Source organism: Aythya marila, assembly GCF_965140915.1.
Source record: "Aythya marila genome assembly, chromosome: 1".
Classification (NCBI taxonomy): Eukaryota; Metazoa; Chordata; class Aves; order Anseriformes; family Anatidae; genus Aythya; species Aythya marila.
This window is the reverse complement of record NC_139042.1, coordinates 78,856,836-78,872,944: the sequence shown is the minus strand read 5'-3', so window position 1 is coordinate 78,872,944 and position 16,109 is coordinate 78,856,836. Positions and strand designations below refer to the sequence as shown.

General features: G+C 35.8%; 1 protein-coding gene across 2 annotated transcripts in view; it reads right to left on the bottom strand.

Annotated features, from left to right (window-relative positions):
• Positions 1–16,109, bottom strand: part of GLRA2 (glycine receptor alpha 2) — a gene marked incomplete at both ends in the record, with an annotated part of 130,177 nt that overhangs the window by 96,006 nt on the left and 18,062 nt on the right. Inside the window, 2 exons of one of the 2 annotated variants that reach the window (XM_082753525.1) lie at positions 4,996–5,219; positions 12,613–12,680. In XM_082753525.1, coding sequence (XP_082609651.1) covers positions 4,996–5,219; positions 12,613–12,680 — 292 coding nt within the window. Of the gene's footprint in view, positions 1–4,995; positions 5,220–12,448; positions 12,517–12,612; positions 12,681–16,109 lie in introns of both variants that reach the window. The other variant, XM_082753524.1, reaches the window with a different exon arrangement.

The following is a 16,109-nucleotide window of genomic DNA, read 5'->3' as shown; positions in this document are numbered from 1 at the left end:
TCAGAAAAACTGAATTATAGAAGTGTTATAGATTAATTCTGATGATTTACATGAGTGATATTGTAACCATAGATTGTAATGTAACCCAAAATGGTGCCCTGAGTCTAACCCCACGTCAGGGTTAGACTCAGTGGTCTCTCAATGAAGAGTCAGTTTTGGAAACTTGTGAGTAACACGAGTGGCACAGAGGATGGTATTGTAAATAAATGTGCTGTTTTCACAGATACCTCTCCTTGGTTAAATAAGTAGGAGAGAGCTTTTGGATATGCCAGCTCATCCTGTTAGATACTTTTTCCAAATGAAGTGTCTATAAATCACCCCCAGAAGAGCTGCACAAATACAGACCAGACAAATATCTTGTGTTTCCAGATTCATGATGCCCTAGCTGCACAGTATTGCTCTCTAGTAGACACCACCTTCCTCTGTAATAATATTTAACAATTAAATCTAGGTTAAGAGTTGAAACCATGCAGAAGCAATTGTCTAAATAACTCCAAAGATAAAAAATACTATTTTGAAAGACTTGAGGGATTTCTTCCTAGGTATTTCATTGCTCTTGTAATAGAAGTAACAAAAATAGGACAGAAAAATAATTTGTGATATGCTCAAATCTCCTCCCTAGAATTCCATATAAGTCTCTTGTCAAATTATGCAACACCTTCTAAATTCTTTGCATATTTTAAAAATATGAAGTAATCTGCTTTGTAACTTTGCCTGACTAAATGTAATGGAATGACATTTCAAAATACAGCTTCACAGCCTCTGTGGCTATTGGAAGTGAAAAAAAAAAATAATAAAATAAAGTAGTAGAAGAAGGAGAAGTTCCAGCCTCTTTACCTTCCTGGCCAATATATTCCAGGTTCAATGGATCTATGCTACTGTTGAGTTATATCAGCTTGTGCATCAAGCTCATATGACTGAGATGCAATTAAAATATTAAAAGGAGAGGGGGGTAATTAATTCATAGAAAGGAAGGGAGGGAGGAAGAGAGGAAGGGAGGAAGGGAAGAAGGAAGGAAGGAAGGAAGGAAGGAAGGAAGGAAGGAAGGAAGGAAGGAAGGAAGGAAGGAAGGAAGGAAGGAAGGGAGGGAGGGAGGGAGGGAGGGAGGGAGGGAGGGAGGGAGGGAGGGAGGGAGGGAGGGAGGGAGGGAGGGAGGGAGGGAGGGAGGAAGGAAGGAAGGAAGGAAGACACTTTGCTAAAATTACCTTTTTGGCAAATGCTAATATTCTGAACTGGCTGGCAGCCTGGAATGAATTTTTGGGAATCAGGTAGCACATATTTGTAGCTCAGAGAGAAAGCAAAGTCTCCTGTGTGGTTCTTTAGCATTTTACTGGTGTCCCAGGTGTCCACAGTGGGACAGAGAAGATATGATCCTTGCCCCTGGAACATAAAATCCATTGAGCAGTGTACACAATAGAAAACCCAGGTGTCATATGGGATTTGAGTGCCAGGAACAGGCCTCTCAGTACCATCGCATAGCACTGCCATTATTTGCAAGTGTGTAGTCCCTCTACAAAATCCAGTCCATGCAGAGATCATTCAAGGGTCGGGAGCTCAGAGGGATGAGTCACAGGCATCTGGGGGGTTACATTGTGTGGGATGAGATTCTAATTCTCATTGTTTTTCGGCATACAAAATATACACAACATAACCCAATTATATTGAATGCTGCTATAATGAACCCCTCTCATTGAGTGCTCTCTGCAGAGTGCTTTAAAACAAAAATTATTGTTATTTAACAGTTTTCTGTAGCTCAAAGAGTGCCACTGAGACTGATCCCGAATAAAATACAATTGTTTGCTGAATTTAACTTTACTGTAACTGCTGCCTTTTAAAATACATGCACCTCTAAGAGCTGTGGCCATGTCACTAGTGACAAAAGTGTATATTTGTGGTATTGAATAAATCTGGTTTCCCTTCCCAGTGTTCTTGTTCTCTCTGCAGTAACCAAGGGTTTAAATCAGTTTTATCCAAGGACCTAGTCTGTGTGCTAGTTTGCTTCCAGGGCTGGAGCAAAAATATCATCCTCCACCTTAAAACTTCAAGTTTGTCTGTCCTTTAAAATGATACAGAATCTTTTGCAAGTATGAAACTAAACTATTATAGCTCCATAATCCTTCATGTTTCCCATACCCATCACCAAATCTCTTACAAATATTGTAGGCTCAGAAGCTTTCTCCATATTGGTCTTTCCTCAGGCTTTATATAGCATATATACCATGATATCAATATCTGAGATTAAAACAGATACCAAGGTAGCCATCTGAGCATGCAGAAAACATCTAAAGATAGGTTTAGACTCCTAAACTTACATGATTCATAGGTGAGTATATCAACCACTCCGGCTTTATTTTCTATAACAACTCCCAGTGAATTAAATATAGATCTAGCAGTTTGCAAGCATGAGCATGATAATTAATTACTATAAGGTAAACAATGACTGAAATCTACGCCATCTCTACCATCACCAGTGAATGCAAGATGGCTTATCCCTCACTGAAAGAAAGACACACAGCCCCATGCTTACCACAGGATAAAACAATTCCCAGAGTTGAGCACTGTGTTGGGAGTAACACAGGGGTTGTTCCCTCAGTGACCTTGAAATAACTTACCTGAGCACACATCTCCTACACCAGCTGTTTCTTTTAAGTAAAATATTGACCTATGGCTTTCCAAATTCTTTTCAGAAAGGGCAGGATTTACCTCTCACAGCATTTAACAGCACAAACAAGCTGTGCCTCTGGTATAGCATATTTCACTGTTTAAGTGCAGTGTACATGTATAGGGAAGATGAACACTGTTGTTGTATAATACACACAACTTGTTTCTTACCCATTAATTACCGTGAGATGTTTTAAGTTCATTTAATAGAAACAGTGCATATTTATACAAGATTAATTTGTCCTTGATTTTATTAAATTTGGAAATATGACAAAACAGCCTGCACTACTACATTTCAGACATATTTGTGAAGTGCTTTAAACATTTAGAGCACACTAATTGCTAAATGTTAAATACCACTGTGTGAGGTTAAGTCCTTTTGGTGTAGTAGTGAAAATGGCAACATTATACCTTTCTCGGTGTACTGAAACGAATCACTAAAATATTCTTGTTTATTTCAACACAGCACAACTAAAAGCAACAGGCAACCAGCATCTAGAGAATAAAGACAAGTTTTTCTAATTAATTCTGACTTCAAAGTCCAGTACTCAGGAAAGATTTCTTCACTGTACAGTGTTATTCAAAATTCTATGCCATGTGAGAAGTACAAGGTAAGCCTTTGTTGCTGTTGTGTGTTACAAATGAGAAACGATGAGTTTTGTTTAGTCCTTGGTTGGAATACTGCTTACTCTACTTTGTATGAATTTGCATTTAGGTGTGGGAATTTTACAAATGTGGTATGACAGCTTGAAATATTACTTTTCCCGCATGGACAAATGTCAGAGAAATTATCTATCTGTATTCAGAACAGCACCCAGCTGCACTGTTGCCTCCAATAAGACAGTGTCTGATGTCATTCAAACAAGCAGATGCATTCATTTCTTTCCCAGGATGAAACAAGAAATATTTGTAAGTGACAGCATATTTATCACTCCGCTAGTGCTAGCTTCATCCTCCTATCCTACTATTTTTCTCAAACTCTTCAGGTATGTCAATTTGAAACCTTGCTCAATAAACGTATAAGTCCCACACTGGTTAATCTATCCAAACACAAATGAGGTCTTATTGAGTAATTTCCACTGGAATCATGTAAAATCCCGTACTTGGTGACAGAGCACTGCAACAGGCTGCCCAGGGAGGTTGTGGAGTCTCCTTATCTGGAGATATTCATGGCCCATCTGGACACCTACCTGGGCAACCTGCTCTAGGGAACCTGCTTTGGCAGAGGGGTTGGATCCAATGATCTCCTGAGGTCCCTTCCAATCCCCTACAATTCTGTGATTCTGCAATTCTGTGAAATGGAGAAAGTGCCATGTTATTATTTATTAATCTAGCATCCTACAGAACACCACTCTCCTTAGCCAGGACACCTGGATCAATAAAAATTCCTTAGTGAAAATCCAGGTCACAAACAGAATGCCTTGTCAGAAACAACTGTCTTCTGAATTGATTTTCCTTACCAACAAGTAAATTCACTAAGCAATCTATTAAATAGATACTACCATATTTACTTTCCACAATTCAAAAATGGGAAAAAGTAAAAAGCATTCCCAGGAACACACAGAACAATACATTTTTTTAAATCACCCTAAGAGCAGTGGTTTTGCACCTTTGACTACTTATACTAAGATAATGATGCACAATAAGCTGAATGTCAAACAAATACTGCAGATTTGCTGTAGTTTATGCCTGTGAAATGCAGTTGATTCTCTGCACATGTCCTGTTTCATCAGATCATATCCAATCATATTTTGTCAAAGTGTTTATTCATTCAGCCTAAATCCAGTCACATGATACACACTTCAATGCACTTAGTATTAAAACAAAAGCTTTCCATAATTCCAGTTATTTTTAACTGTGAAAAGATACATCCGATTACATGGCCACTCACGTGTCATTTACTGTGTTTCAAGCCCATTTTTACCTAAGGTTTTCAGAAGTCATTTAAATAATATTCCCCTTTAATTTTGAATTACAACCCACCATCCACTGAAGAGCTGATTTCTTTTCTTTCTAAGAAGGCTTGAGCTAATGTTGATGGGAATACTGAGGAATACCTATAAATAAGTAGACATCCTTAAGTTTCCAACAAGGTTAAGTAGTACTGCTGTGCCACTTTCAGACCATCTTGTGAGAAGTAAAAGCTTAGCAAAGGAATGTAGGCATATTTTCTTTCTACCCTGCTGTGATTAAGTCTCAATTCAGTTGTACACAAGGGACAAGAAAAAAATAAATATGTAAAGTATATTCTGCAAGCCTAGCTGCATTCAGAAAAGCAGGGATTGAGAGGAAAGAATAGGATGAAGAGCCAAAAAATAAAGTTAACTGGTTTACCTGATACTGTACAGCACTTTTCCAGTCTTAGAAATCCTTAGCAGCTTGTTGTCTGTTGTGACGTCATGGAAGTTTGCTCCCTTCTCATTGGCAAAGAATAAATCTGGTTTCCAAATAGAGTCCAGCATAGAGGGATCCAAATCCAGGGAATCATCAGGATATTCACTGTAAGCCAGGCGTGAGTCGTTCCACTGCTGTCTCAAAAAAATGTTCACTCTGTAGTCCTACAGAAATGCCATGTAAAAAGGTTACTGAGCCACTTACCAAAATTGGAAGCCCACTTTAGCATTCATTATGCTATTACACTTATTACAGTACCAGTGTTACAGCAAATATTTATGTTATCTTTTGAATATGAGAGATGTCATTTGAAAATTAAGCAGTATAAATGCCATACTAAACCAAACAAACACAACTGGTACATTTTCCAAATCAAAATTACTTCATTGATGAAGAAAATATTAACTGCAACCTCCAATGTTAAATACAACGTTCTTTCAAATGCTATAGATTATCTCAGTGGTACTTAGAAAGTCAGAAAGCATTGTGGCTAGCTATATACAATTTCAACAAAGATGCTATAAAACGACTAATTTAAATAAATTGCTTCCGATGTGTAAATCAATTATTTCTAATGTACTCATGAATAGTTGCTAATTTCAGTGAATCCAGATTTGTAGAGGAGAAATTAAATCAGCACTTCTTATTTACTGTTTGCATCCTTATTCTATCTACCGTATGCTTTTCTCTGTATGTTATTTCATTCACTCCTCCCTCCCTGCATCCCTTTAAAACTGTTCTAATTGCATTCTTTTGCTGAGTGGTCTGTTAGTCACAACTGGGAAGACAGCAATTATATAGAGGTTCATTTAGAACCAGCATTAATACCGTGTCGAGAACTAGCTATTAAAAAAGAGTATGAAAAGAGCTTTCAGTGTCTAATCCAAAACCCAACAGAGAGAATGGAAAGCTTCTAATGTCTATTCTCCTTATCCTGAATTTACAAAGTCAGCAAATAAAAGCATCATCTCCCCCATCTTTCCCTTCTCTTATAGCATATTTACCTGAAATTGCAGCACTTAGCTAGTCTGTGAATACTTTCTTGGAAATATATCTACTCTTCCTCTAAAGGGAAAATATTTAATAATATTTATATAGGTTACGTTATCTGAAGGAATACATTAGCAAATAATTCTGTCAAAGGAACAAAAGCCTTACATTTAAGATTTGTTTTGTAGTAGCAGCAGTACATTAAAATGGCAGCGCTGTGCTTTTGACTTGGAAAATGTATGAGTTGACATGGGTTTAGTTAGGCCACTGAACCTTATAGTCTAAAAAAATCATCATTCTTAAAATGTAAATAATTTTTTTCACTCTGATTAGACCTGCAGTAAGCAGCTTGCCAAATATACGAACTCCATGGAATGAGCCCCACCAAGCTTCAGCGTTTCCCACCATTCTATCAATAAGTTCATGATGAAATGTGCTGCTGCTCAGGAAGAATATTTCTAACATCCAAACAGATGTAATTTTTGAGACTATGGAATGAAATTTCACAGTCTTACTAGGAATGTGTATTTTCTCATTTTCATTATCATTTCCATACTAGCTGTTGTGTAGATGTGAGTCAAAATATGAACATCTTCTAATCAGAGCAAGACACACCAGATAGAGGTCTAAGAATAGCACGTTTATTAAAGGTACTTAGAAAAACATCTATCTGCTTTTCACAAGCCACCGCACTTTTATGATGGAGTTCTTTCATGCAGTTTAAGATCAAGTATTAACTTGCAGTTTTGATTTAAAAAAAAATATTATCACATCTTGTGAGGATACAACAAACCTAAGCATACTTTGTCTTGTCTCCTGGTCTTAAAAAATTTCTTATATGTTTACATGGGACAGTATCAATAAAAAAGACAGGAAGGCTCTTGACCTTCCTGTCTACATGACCTTCATTCTACATCAAAGGCAGGAACTGCCATCAGTGACTGACATATAACTATATAATAATATACAATTGCTATTGCTAGTTTAGCAACTGTTTTTAATTTTTATTAAAATAAGATATGTAATGAAGACCACAGAAAGCAGAGGGATTTTTCCCCCATGACACAGAAATCATAAATCAGTCAAATCAGCAAACTGTTTAGAAATATCTAACAATAAATAAATGTGCCTTCATGAATTTCAGTAGTTGATGATCTAGCTAGCAAAAGCTAGTCTGAAAAATCCTTATTCATAGGAGAACCTCCATATAATGATATATATTATACCAAAATCATAAATACCAATAGAGTTATACTATCTTTTCCAACACATACGTAGGTTGAAAATATATCTTCATAATTCATAAATATGTTAGAGCCATCACACTGATACTCTTTAAAAAGCTTTTGTTGGTGGTGGTGGTAGTGGTTTTTCTTTGTAGACTGTGTTGTTAGAAGCAAAACAGCACTGAAACCTTTCTTTATGTCTGACTGGCTTTCCTATCTATCTATAAATATCTATATCTATGTATTTATGTATATAGAGAGATATTTAAATAAGAAATAAAAATGGAAATATAACTTGCATATCAAAATACCAGTTACTTGTTTTCTAATATGCTTGCAGTATAAGCAGCCAAGAGGGATGTGCATTTATACAGTCAGATGCAATCGTGCAGAATTTTGAATTTACTTTTTCTGTGCTAATGTTGTAGCTATCTTATAAAGATAAATTCTCCTGAGAATGATACCACAACATGGAGCTCAGACAGACTATAGTGTGTATTCTGTGAGCTCCTGAGGGTAGGTGTGGGTGGACTGTAATCCACTCCTACACTACCACAAGTACACCTGCTCCACAAATTCTTTCTGACAGTACCACTGTTTTGAATGAGAAGTGTGGACCTGAAGTTTAAATCTCTCTGGCAATATTGATGCCAGCAATAGCTTAAGGCAACTCAGATAAAGAGTTTTCCTCTGTTCTCAAGACATAAGATCATGGTAATGCTAACACACTAAAGGAATATTCATCTGAACAGTTTTATTAGATTTACATGAAGATTTAGGGACTCAATCCACATATATACTAAGTTTCTGTTACAGGAATCTAGAGAGAAAAGATTTTTCCATTCACTTCATGCTGGGCAAGGTCAGGGATGGCAATTCCATAGCCAGCAGGCTCACTCCCCGGAACTTCTGCAAAGTTTTGTGTTCCTTTGGCCTCAAGCACTGCTGTGTCAGGGAGTGCTGGAGATCCCCACTCCCTCTTCAGTCCTATTTACTAACTCTGAGCTTACTCTCATCTTTGATCTCAGCCTTCCTCCCATCTTTCCCTCCGATCCCATTGATCACCCAGGTGTTGAGTCAGTTGTCTGATGCAAACATCAGACTTAGATGGTCTTGCATACATAGGAAGGGCTAACCAGAGAGACTACTCTCTCTCGAAGTCATGAACATGAGTGCTAAGTGGAAAATAGTGGCTTAATCATTGATTTCAAAGCCATGGAACAGGAAAGTGCTTGGTTAACTATGCATCTAAGCATGTAAGGTGTCCTCAATGGCTTCATTGGGAGTCCTTTATGCAGTGAAAACTAGACATGTAAATTGCTCAACTGAGATCTAACAAGCTTATTTGTAGTATGTGTTTTCTTGTCGGAATATCATCTATCCAGCCACAGCCAACTTCTATCCCCACTAAAGTTTTTAAAGAATGGCTGTTTTTTCTGCTAACGTAAGTACTCAAAACACAATTGGAATTTGATGCATTTATCCCAACAGAGAACCTGATGCATAGTATCAGTCATTAAATATAGGGCATAACGACAATAATAACATTCTCACTGTTAGTCATTTCTGTAATTAACAATTAGTTCATCAATGCACAAACTGCTCTTAGCTTCTCCTACAGCTGATAACTAAAAAATCCTGGTCATTTGTGACACTGAACATCTGAATTCCTTGGGACTCTGCCCAGCCTGATGTAGATTACTCATCTGTGATACTCAACTGGAGTCATGCTGTACAGTGGATTTTCTGCTGAATGCTGCATGTGTGAATGCTTCCAAAAATAGATACAAAGCTTACTGGCATAATTGCTTTATTCTGTGAACTTACTCAGGAAAATCTTGGCTCTTTCTTTCTTTAATTTTTTTTTCTTTCTTTTTTTTTTTTTTCCCCCAACAATTCTATCAATTCTATCTTGACTCTGATCTAGCATTTTTTACTATTTTATTTTGGTATAATATACATCATTTTAATGTGGAAGAAACTGTTTCTTTTGGAACAAAGAAAAATCAATCTTTATACTGTCCCACATGTGCATAATAGAGCAGAGAGATTAACATATTTGAATTTTGGGAACAAAATACATGAAAACTCTGTGGAATTCATCCTCTTGGAGACAGCCAGCACAGACCTCTGTTTTATTTCTCAATTAAGGATTTTAGCTTTTAGAACACATTGGGCATAGCACATAGGCACAACACAGAGTTGTGCTGGCCTTCACATAGGGATAAATTTCATTCTGGTGTTTACTCTAATTGGAACAAAGAAGCTACTACTGCTAACGTTATTGAGAATTTATTGAATTAAGTAGGCCTGGGACTGTAATCCTGTTTGCCATGTTCATTTCTCCTACCGAAACCCTCTCTAACAAGTTTTCATCTCCCAAGGTTTCCAATGCAGCTCTTCCAAGTTATATCTTGATAATGTCACTTCAGTATCTATACGTGGTTTCACTTACCATCCCTGTCCTCTGAGAAAAGAACATTTCTTTTTGACTTACAATCCAGGGTCTTAAAAGAATCGTTTAGTTTTATGTCAAAACTATCAAGAGTATTTTATGAATAAATGAATACTAGGAATCAAACAAAACTCATTATTTACCAAAAGGGACGCCAACATTTTTACCTTGATTGCATCTATTTCAGAAAGTCAAAGTAGATGAAACTGTAATTGATGTCTGCCTCTCAGAGCAAATTTAAAACATCCTAAAACTAGTCATACTAGTCATTAAATAAGTGACAGCATTAAGAAAATCAATATTAAACCATTGAACAGCATCTAAGGGAACACTTTCCACACTTTCAGCAGATATTATGAACAAAGCAAAATAAGAAAGCCAACAGTCTTTGTATTCATCTACTTGAATGTTTAGCTGTTTTCAGCAGAATGTGTTAATGAACATTGAAAAGGTGCACATTAACATATTTGATAGACGGTAAAATGCAATGAGGGGATTTAATCAAAGCAATGAAGGAGTCTAATTAATGCAATCAGCATTAGGTCGTGCAAATATTTTCATTGAATGCCATCTTGTAAAGCCAGTGACATGCAGGATTTTTTGCTACTTAAAGCTATGCTGATGTCTCTACATCTTAAGATCAACAGACAAAGCTGGATAAAAAAGGCTACATTCATAACTATATTTTCAGAATCTCTCAAACACAGGATAACAAAGTTTTCAAAAAATAATAAAATTTGTCTGTTGATCATTATGTTACATCAAGATTATGTTTTTCATGTCATTTTAAACTTATTTTTTTTTTTTAAAGTTTACAGATACGTATTCTAAAGCATTAACATATCTACTTATTTTTTATCTGTGTATGTTATAGTTGTGTCATTTATAAATGACTCTCCTATACAATTTAAGAAAGCAACCTGCCCTAGTAACTACTCGCCCTTTATCTCTGTGAAAATGTTAAATAGCCGTTGTTGATTTATTTATTTATTTATTTTTGTATAAGTAAAAATATTTAGGAGCATAGGACTTGTGACTCAACATTCCTTAGTTACCTCTTTCCCAAATGATGGTATAATTGCAATTACATTTAAATTAACTATTTTAATATTAAATATGATATTTAAGTTAGGCAAAATATCTGCTGTTCCTTAAGAATGCAAAGATTTCAAGGCATCTTTTATCCCATTAAATAATAATAATAATAACAATAATAAATATATATAATTTTTTTAAAAAAACTCTTTTGTATAACTTAAGTACTTTTCTAAGTAACAAGTTCATTTTTTATTTATCAAGAACTCAGTCCTACAGGATGCAAAGTATCTTTATTGTCTCCAGTTTCAGCAAACAGAGTAAGACCTGGGCACTCTACAGGAATTATCAGAAAACAAAGTATTGAAACTATACTGCAATCACTTCAAAAACGTCCATAGATGTCTGTTACATCCTAAGGTAATGGACAGCTATGTTATGCACATAGCTCTTCCAAAATTTCAGTGAAGGTGAGAGCACCCTTTTAAGTTTATTTTGTGGGAGAGGAGTATTAAAGAATCTGAAATAAAGCTGGGATTCGTCACAATACCTTTCCTAGAACAGTTTTAACCCACATACAGAATCATCTGGTAATTATCATAGATTTATTACACTATTATATTATTATATTTTCATCAAAAAATCTATCTCAGTATTAACCTAGTAACCAGTTGTATATATGCTTGGATAAGTTAACAGATCTTCTTCATTCAGTGTTTGAAAAATTAGATTAAATAACTCAACATCTTTTCAGATGTACTCAGAAAATATATATACATATATATTTTTTTTTTCTTAGGAAATATTAAAGAAAATGAAAATTTAATTCCAGACTAAGAAAAAATAAATAAATAAATGATTGACTACAATTTTCTTTTCTTTTCTTTTCTTTTCTTTTTTATTTATTTTTTTTTTGTCTTTGGTTTCCTTACTCTTAAAATCCATCAACTTTTAAAAGAAAAATCTCATCTTGAAATGAAAATTTGAACTATCTAATTTTTAAATTATTAAAATTAGGGTTTTTTTTGTTGTTTTTGTTTTGGCCCTGTTTGTATGGCTGATAGTGTTCTTTGAATTATTCAAAATATGCATTTCAGTTACCTGGATTCATGGCACTTTCAAATATGAGATTGGCCCTGAAAACACCCAAGTTTTCTTATAGTTATATGTTTCAGTCATTTGACTAAAGTTCATTCAGTCACTGATGTGATTGCAGTTCAAAGAGATAACTAATGTATCTGCAGCTCATACTTTAGCTAAGTTGAAGAAGACGTTTCTGGTACCTTTGTCAGCACAGTCTGCAGCAGCAGATAATTCAGCTTGGGGTGTAAGACTCACTCAAAATATCAGGTTCTTGGCAGGAAACCCCACAGCTGAGCTCCAACTATTCCATCTTCTGCTTTTCTGGTGCTAACAAGAGCTGGGAAATCTGCCTTGGGCATCCCTTTATTTGCTGCCATCACAGTCACTACAGACTGTGGCACAGCCACTATAGATATACATTTAGACTTGATAGTTGAGTTTAATTATTTATATATCTCTAAATAAAATTGTTTTATATTTTTTATATTTTAATTAACTGGTAGTACCTTGAGAACTTAGCAAATGTCCTCACATCTAGAGCATCTCTATTCTATATCACATCCCACTCCTTCACAAGATGGCTTCAATGACCAGTCCCACTCACCATTGTAGTTTCTGCTATTGAACCAAAGCTGTTGATAAATATGTTGCAGGTAACATTTACAGGAGGACCTGCAAGTTGAACAATAAATAGAAAAATTGACAGGTTGTGTTCATGACATATATTATGTATTGTTGTTCTCTTGCCAATGGCATCATAGCACTTACCATTGTGGTTTCTGTGACTGATCCAAAACTGTTGATAAAAATATTGCAAGTAACGTTTACTGGAGGACCTGTGGAATGCAATAAAAATGTTGCAATATACATTGAAACAAAAGTGCAGATCCCTCAGCCTCCGCACAATCTGATACAGACGTGGCTGAAAACAAGCAGAAAGTGAGTTTTCCCAATCAGATCACATAAACGTATATCAAAAGAAAAACATTATCAAAACAAAATTAATTAACCTGGCTCTACTGGATGTTGTTATATAAATATGCAGGACTGCGTCCTTCCATTTAAGGATGTAGGAAAAGTTTTGGGTGAAAACATGAGTGTAACAGCTCTTAATCCACAGCTCCAGTGCAAGATACACTACAGCATTGCAAACGCTCCTCATTCCCTTTCTCTCAGACTTACAGTTGTAAGATTATCTCTCCATACTTATCCCACTCTGTGTCTAACATCTTGGCACAGAAATTCCCAGCAAGGACCACTTTTCATATTGACTCCAGTCTACTGGAAAAGGACTTAGAAGAGCAGGTCTTCATGCACCTGATATGGAGTTGTCTGCCTTCCTATAACAAAATGTTTTAACAATATCTGTTTTGGCTTGACACAGCTGTCATTAGACAGCTGTTTGTAATCTCTTCCCTTCCACCTCCTTTCCTGCTATTTAGCAGGCACTGATGTGTAGTAGAATGAATGGGGACTTAATATTTAATTAGTTTTCTATTAGCCCCTTAGATTTTTAGGCTTGATGAAATAAACAGGGGTTTCACAACTGAATTAAAATGCCTGAATTTTAGTGACACAAAAGTTGATATAAACATTTAGTATCAAATACTTTTCTCTCTTTTTTTTTTTTTTCCTCATTACTATTTTAACAACACAACTTTCCCTATATTAAAAAAAAATAAAAAATAAAAAACAGTGCACAAAACATAATTACCTACATTCAGGTCCATCTTTACATGAGAAATTGTTTACAATTGATGTAATTATTATTATTTATTTATTTTTTGAAGAATGGAAAGACAAAGTGATGTGCTTAGTGACGCACAGTAGTGCAGAATGCTACAGTATCATCTTTCTGAGTGCTAGACTACCCACCTTCCAGGAAACAAATTTCCTGTCTTTGTGAAGAAATAACACAATAGTAATATATTTTAAGGCTGTTAAATTCCGATGAACTATGCTGGTGAACCTACAGGTGCATGGCCTTGTTCTTCCCCAGGAGCATGAGTTTACATTCCCCTTGTCAAACTTCATGAATTTCCTGTTGGTCTATCTCTACAACCTCTCAAATTCCTTTTAAATGGTGGCATAACCCACTGGTGTAATAAACTCTCCTCTGTGTTTTATATCTCCTGCAAGTTTGTTGAGGGTGCATTTTGTCCCATCAGCTAGGTAATTAATTAAGTTAAATAGTGTAGGTCCAGTATCAACCCCTGGAGTGCACCAGCATTGCCTGGCCCCCAGATGGACTTTGTGCTGCTGATCACAACTCTTTGAGTACAGCTCTTGCTCCAGACTTGCCCACAGTTTTTAGGAATCTGGGATTAGTGATCAGCAGCCTTATCAGTAAAGACCAAGATGAAGAAGGCATTGAGTACCTCAGTATTTTCCATGCCTTGTGTAACCTTCTCTTTAATCTTACGACATTGTCTGGCAAAAACTATCACATGTGAGAATCCCAGGTTTCAGTTCCTAAGTGACAATGGAAACCCTATAAGCTTAAATAAACACAATTACATGTGTTAAGGGATATGTTACTATACTACAGAATGCAGGACATTTGTATACTGAATGGTTACATGCTACAGTACCACATCTTATAACAAAGCAAATATCTCCTTTCATTTCACTATTCAGCTACATGACATCTGTTACCTTCTCTGCTGCTAGATGTAGAGCTGTATGAGAACTCAGTAAACGTAAGTACTGCCAACAAAATCAGTCACATTTCCTTCATTCTCAAAATTATCTTGAAAGAGGGTTATTGGTGAGTTATCACTTTTTTTTTTTTTTTTTTTTTTTTTTTTTCCTGGTCATTTCTATTTGTTTTTAAATGTCAGAGGTGTAATGGTGGATTGGTGGATTTATAATCATATGAGAACAGAAGGCACTTAGTAAATGATCTTATAAAATGACATCTTACCATATAATTTACAGATTCTGAGCAAAGAGCCCAATTTTCTCTTAAAGTCACTCTGTTAGTTGTGGGTTTAGTAAATGTGCATAAGAAACATGGACCAAATGAAGTAAAAAAAAAAAAGGAAAAAAATATATCTAAACACTGAAGTTTGCAATGTTTTTACTATTTTGTCTATTGATTATTTTTTTTTTCCTATGGAAGTTGATGTGATTATTCCAATGGGAAGAGGTTGTACAGGTGTTGTATGTCTTAAGGAAGAAGTGTTGTTTAAAGAGGGCACACCACATCACGTTTTCCCATGAAACTTTTCTCACACTCACTCCTAACTCTATCAGACTTTTCTTATCTAATAGCTCATTTAAAATGAAAGCAGTAAAATTCTATGAAGTAAAGCCAAGATTTGTGAACATAATCTAAAATTTTTCAAAGGTAAAGAACACATTTATTTTGATTTTATTGCCTAAAATCTCAAAAGAGTTGATATAACCTCTACAAATTTAAGCCAAATATACTTTATAATCAAATCTTTTTCACTGCCTATTTTCGTCACCTAGAATGAACAAGCAAGCAGTCTAGGTGCCTTTCAGGTACATTTGAGATTGTCAAAGTCATTTTTAAGTCATGAGAAAAATGCCTGTTTCATGAAAGTACTCAGGCCAAAAAATAACCCCCAGGTAGCTAATGTACAAATACACCAGAAAGAAGGTGTCTGGTATTCTGACAAGCAAACAAGATATCATTATTGTTCCCTGCAACTCCCTTCCCCTGCTTTCCTGTACGGTGTGTTGCTGTTGACAGATGATGTGACTCTCCAATAGACTGTCTTCTTAATAATGCCTGACACTGTAATATGTCATACCCCTCCTGTGACTTCAGGGCACTTAATGGTCACAGAAAGTCCTTAATACTCATCTGCAAGAAAGCCTGAGTACATTGAATATCCACCTATATTTGCTTTGGTATACAGTTTCACACCTCCTGTACCAAAGGTGCACTGCTGTGACCTTGCCACCATCTGGCTGGAGAGTGAATCCTTTCCTTGTCATCTGACAGAGTGGGCAAATCCATCTCACAGTCTGAGGGAGTACCACTGTTGACTGGTGAGTGCTGAAAGCTGTAAGCTGAGACCAGTCCAACTGCTAACTGCAGCTTTTGATTAATATTCTCAAATTTGGTTAACACACGACCCCAAAGCTTTCTTCATTTGGCAGGTTCATGAAAGACTTACTTGTACTCTTTCACTGGACATCATTCTAACCACAACTAACCATATCTGTATTATCACGTCCACTTCGACTCTGTGTATTTGATACATTTTTTCTAGGCTGCACCTGGCAGCCTTTTG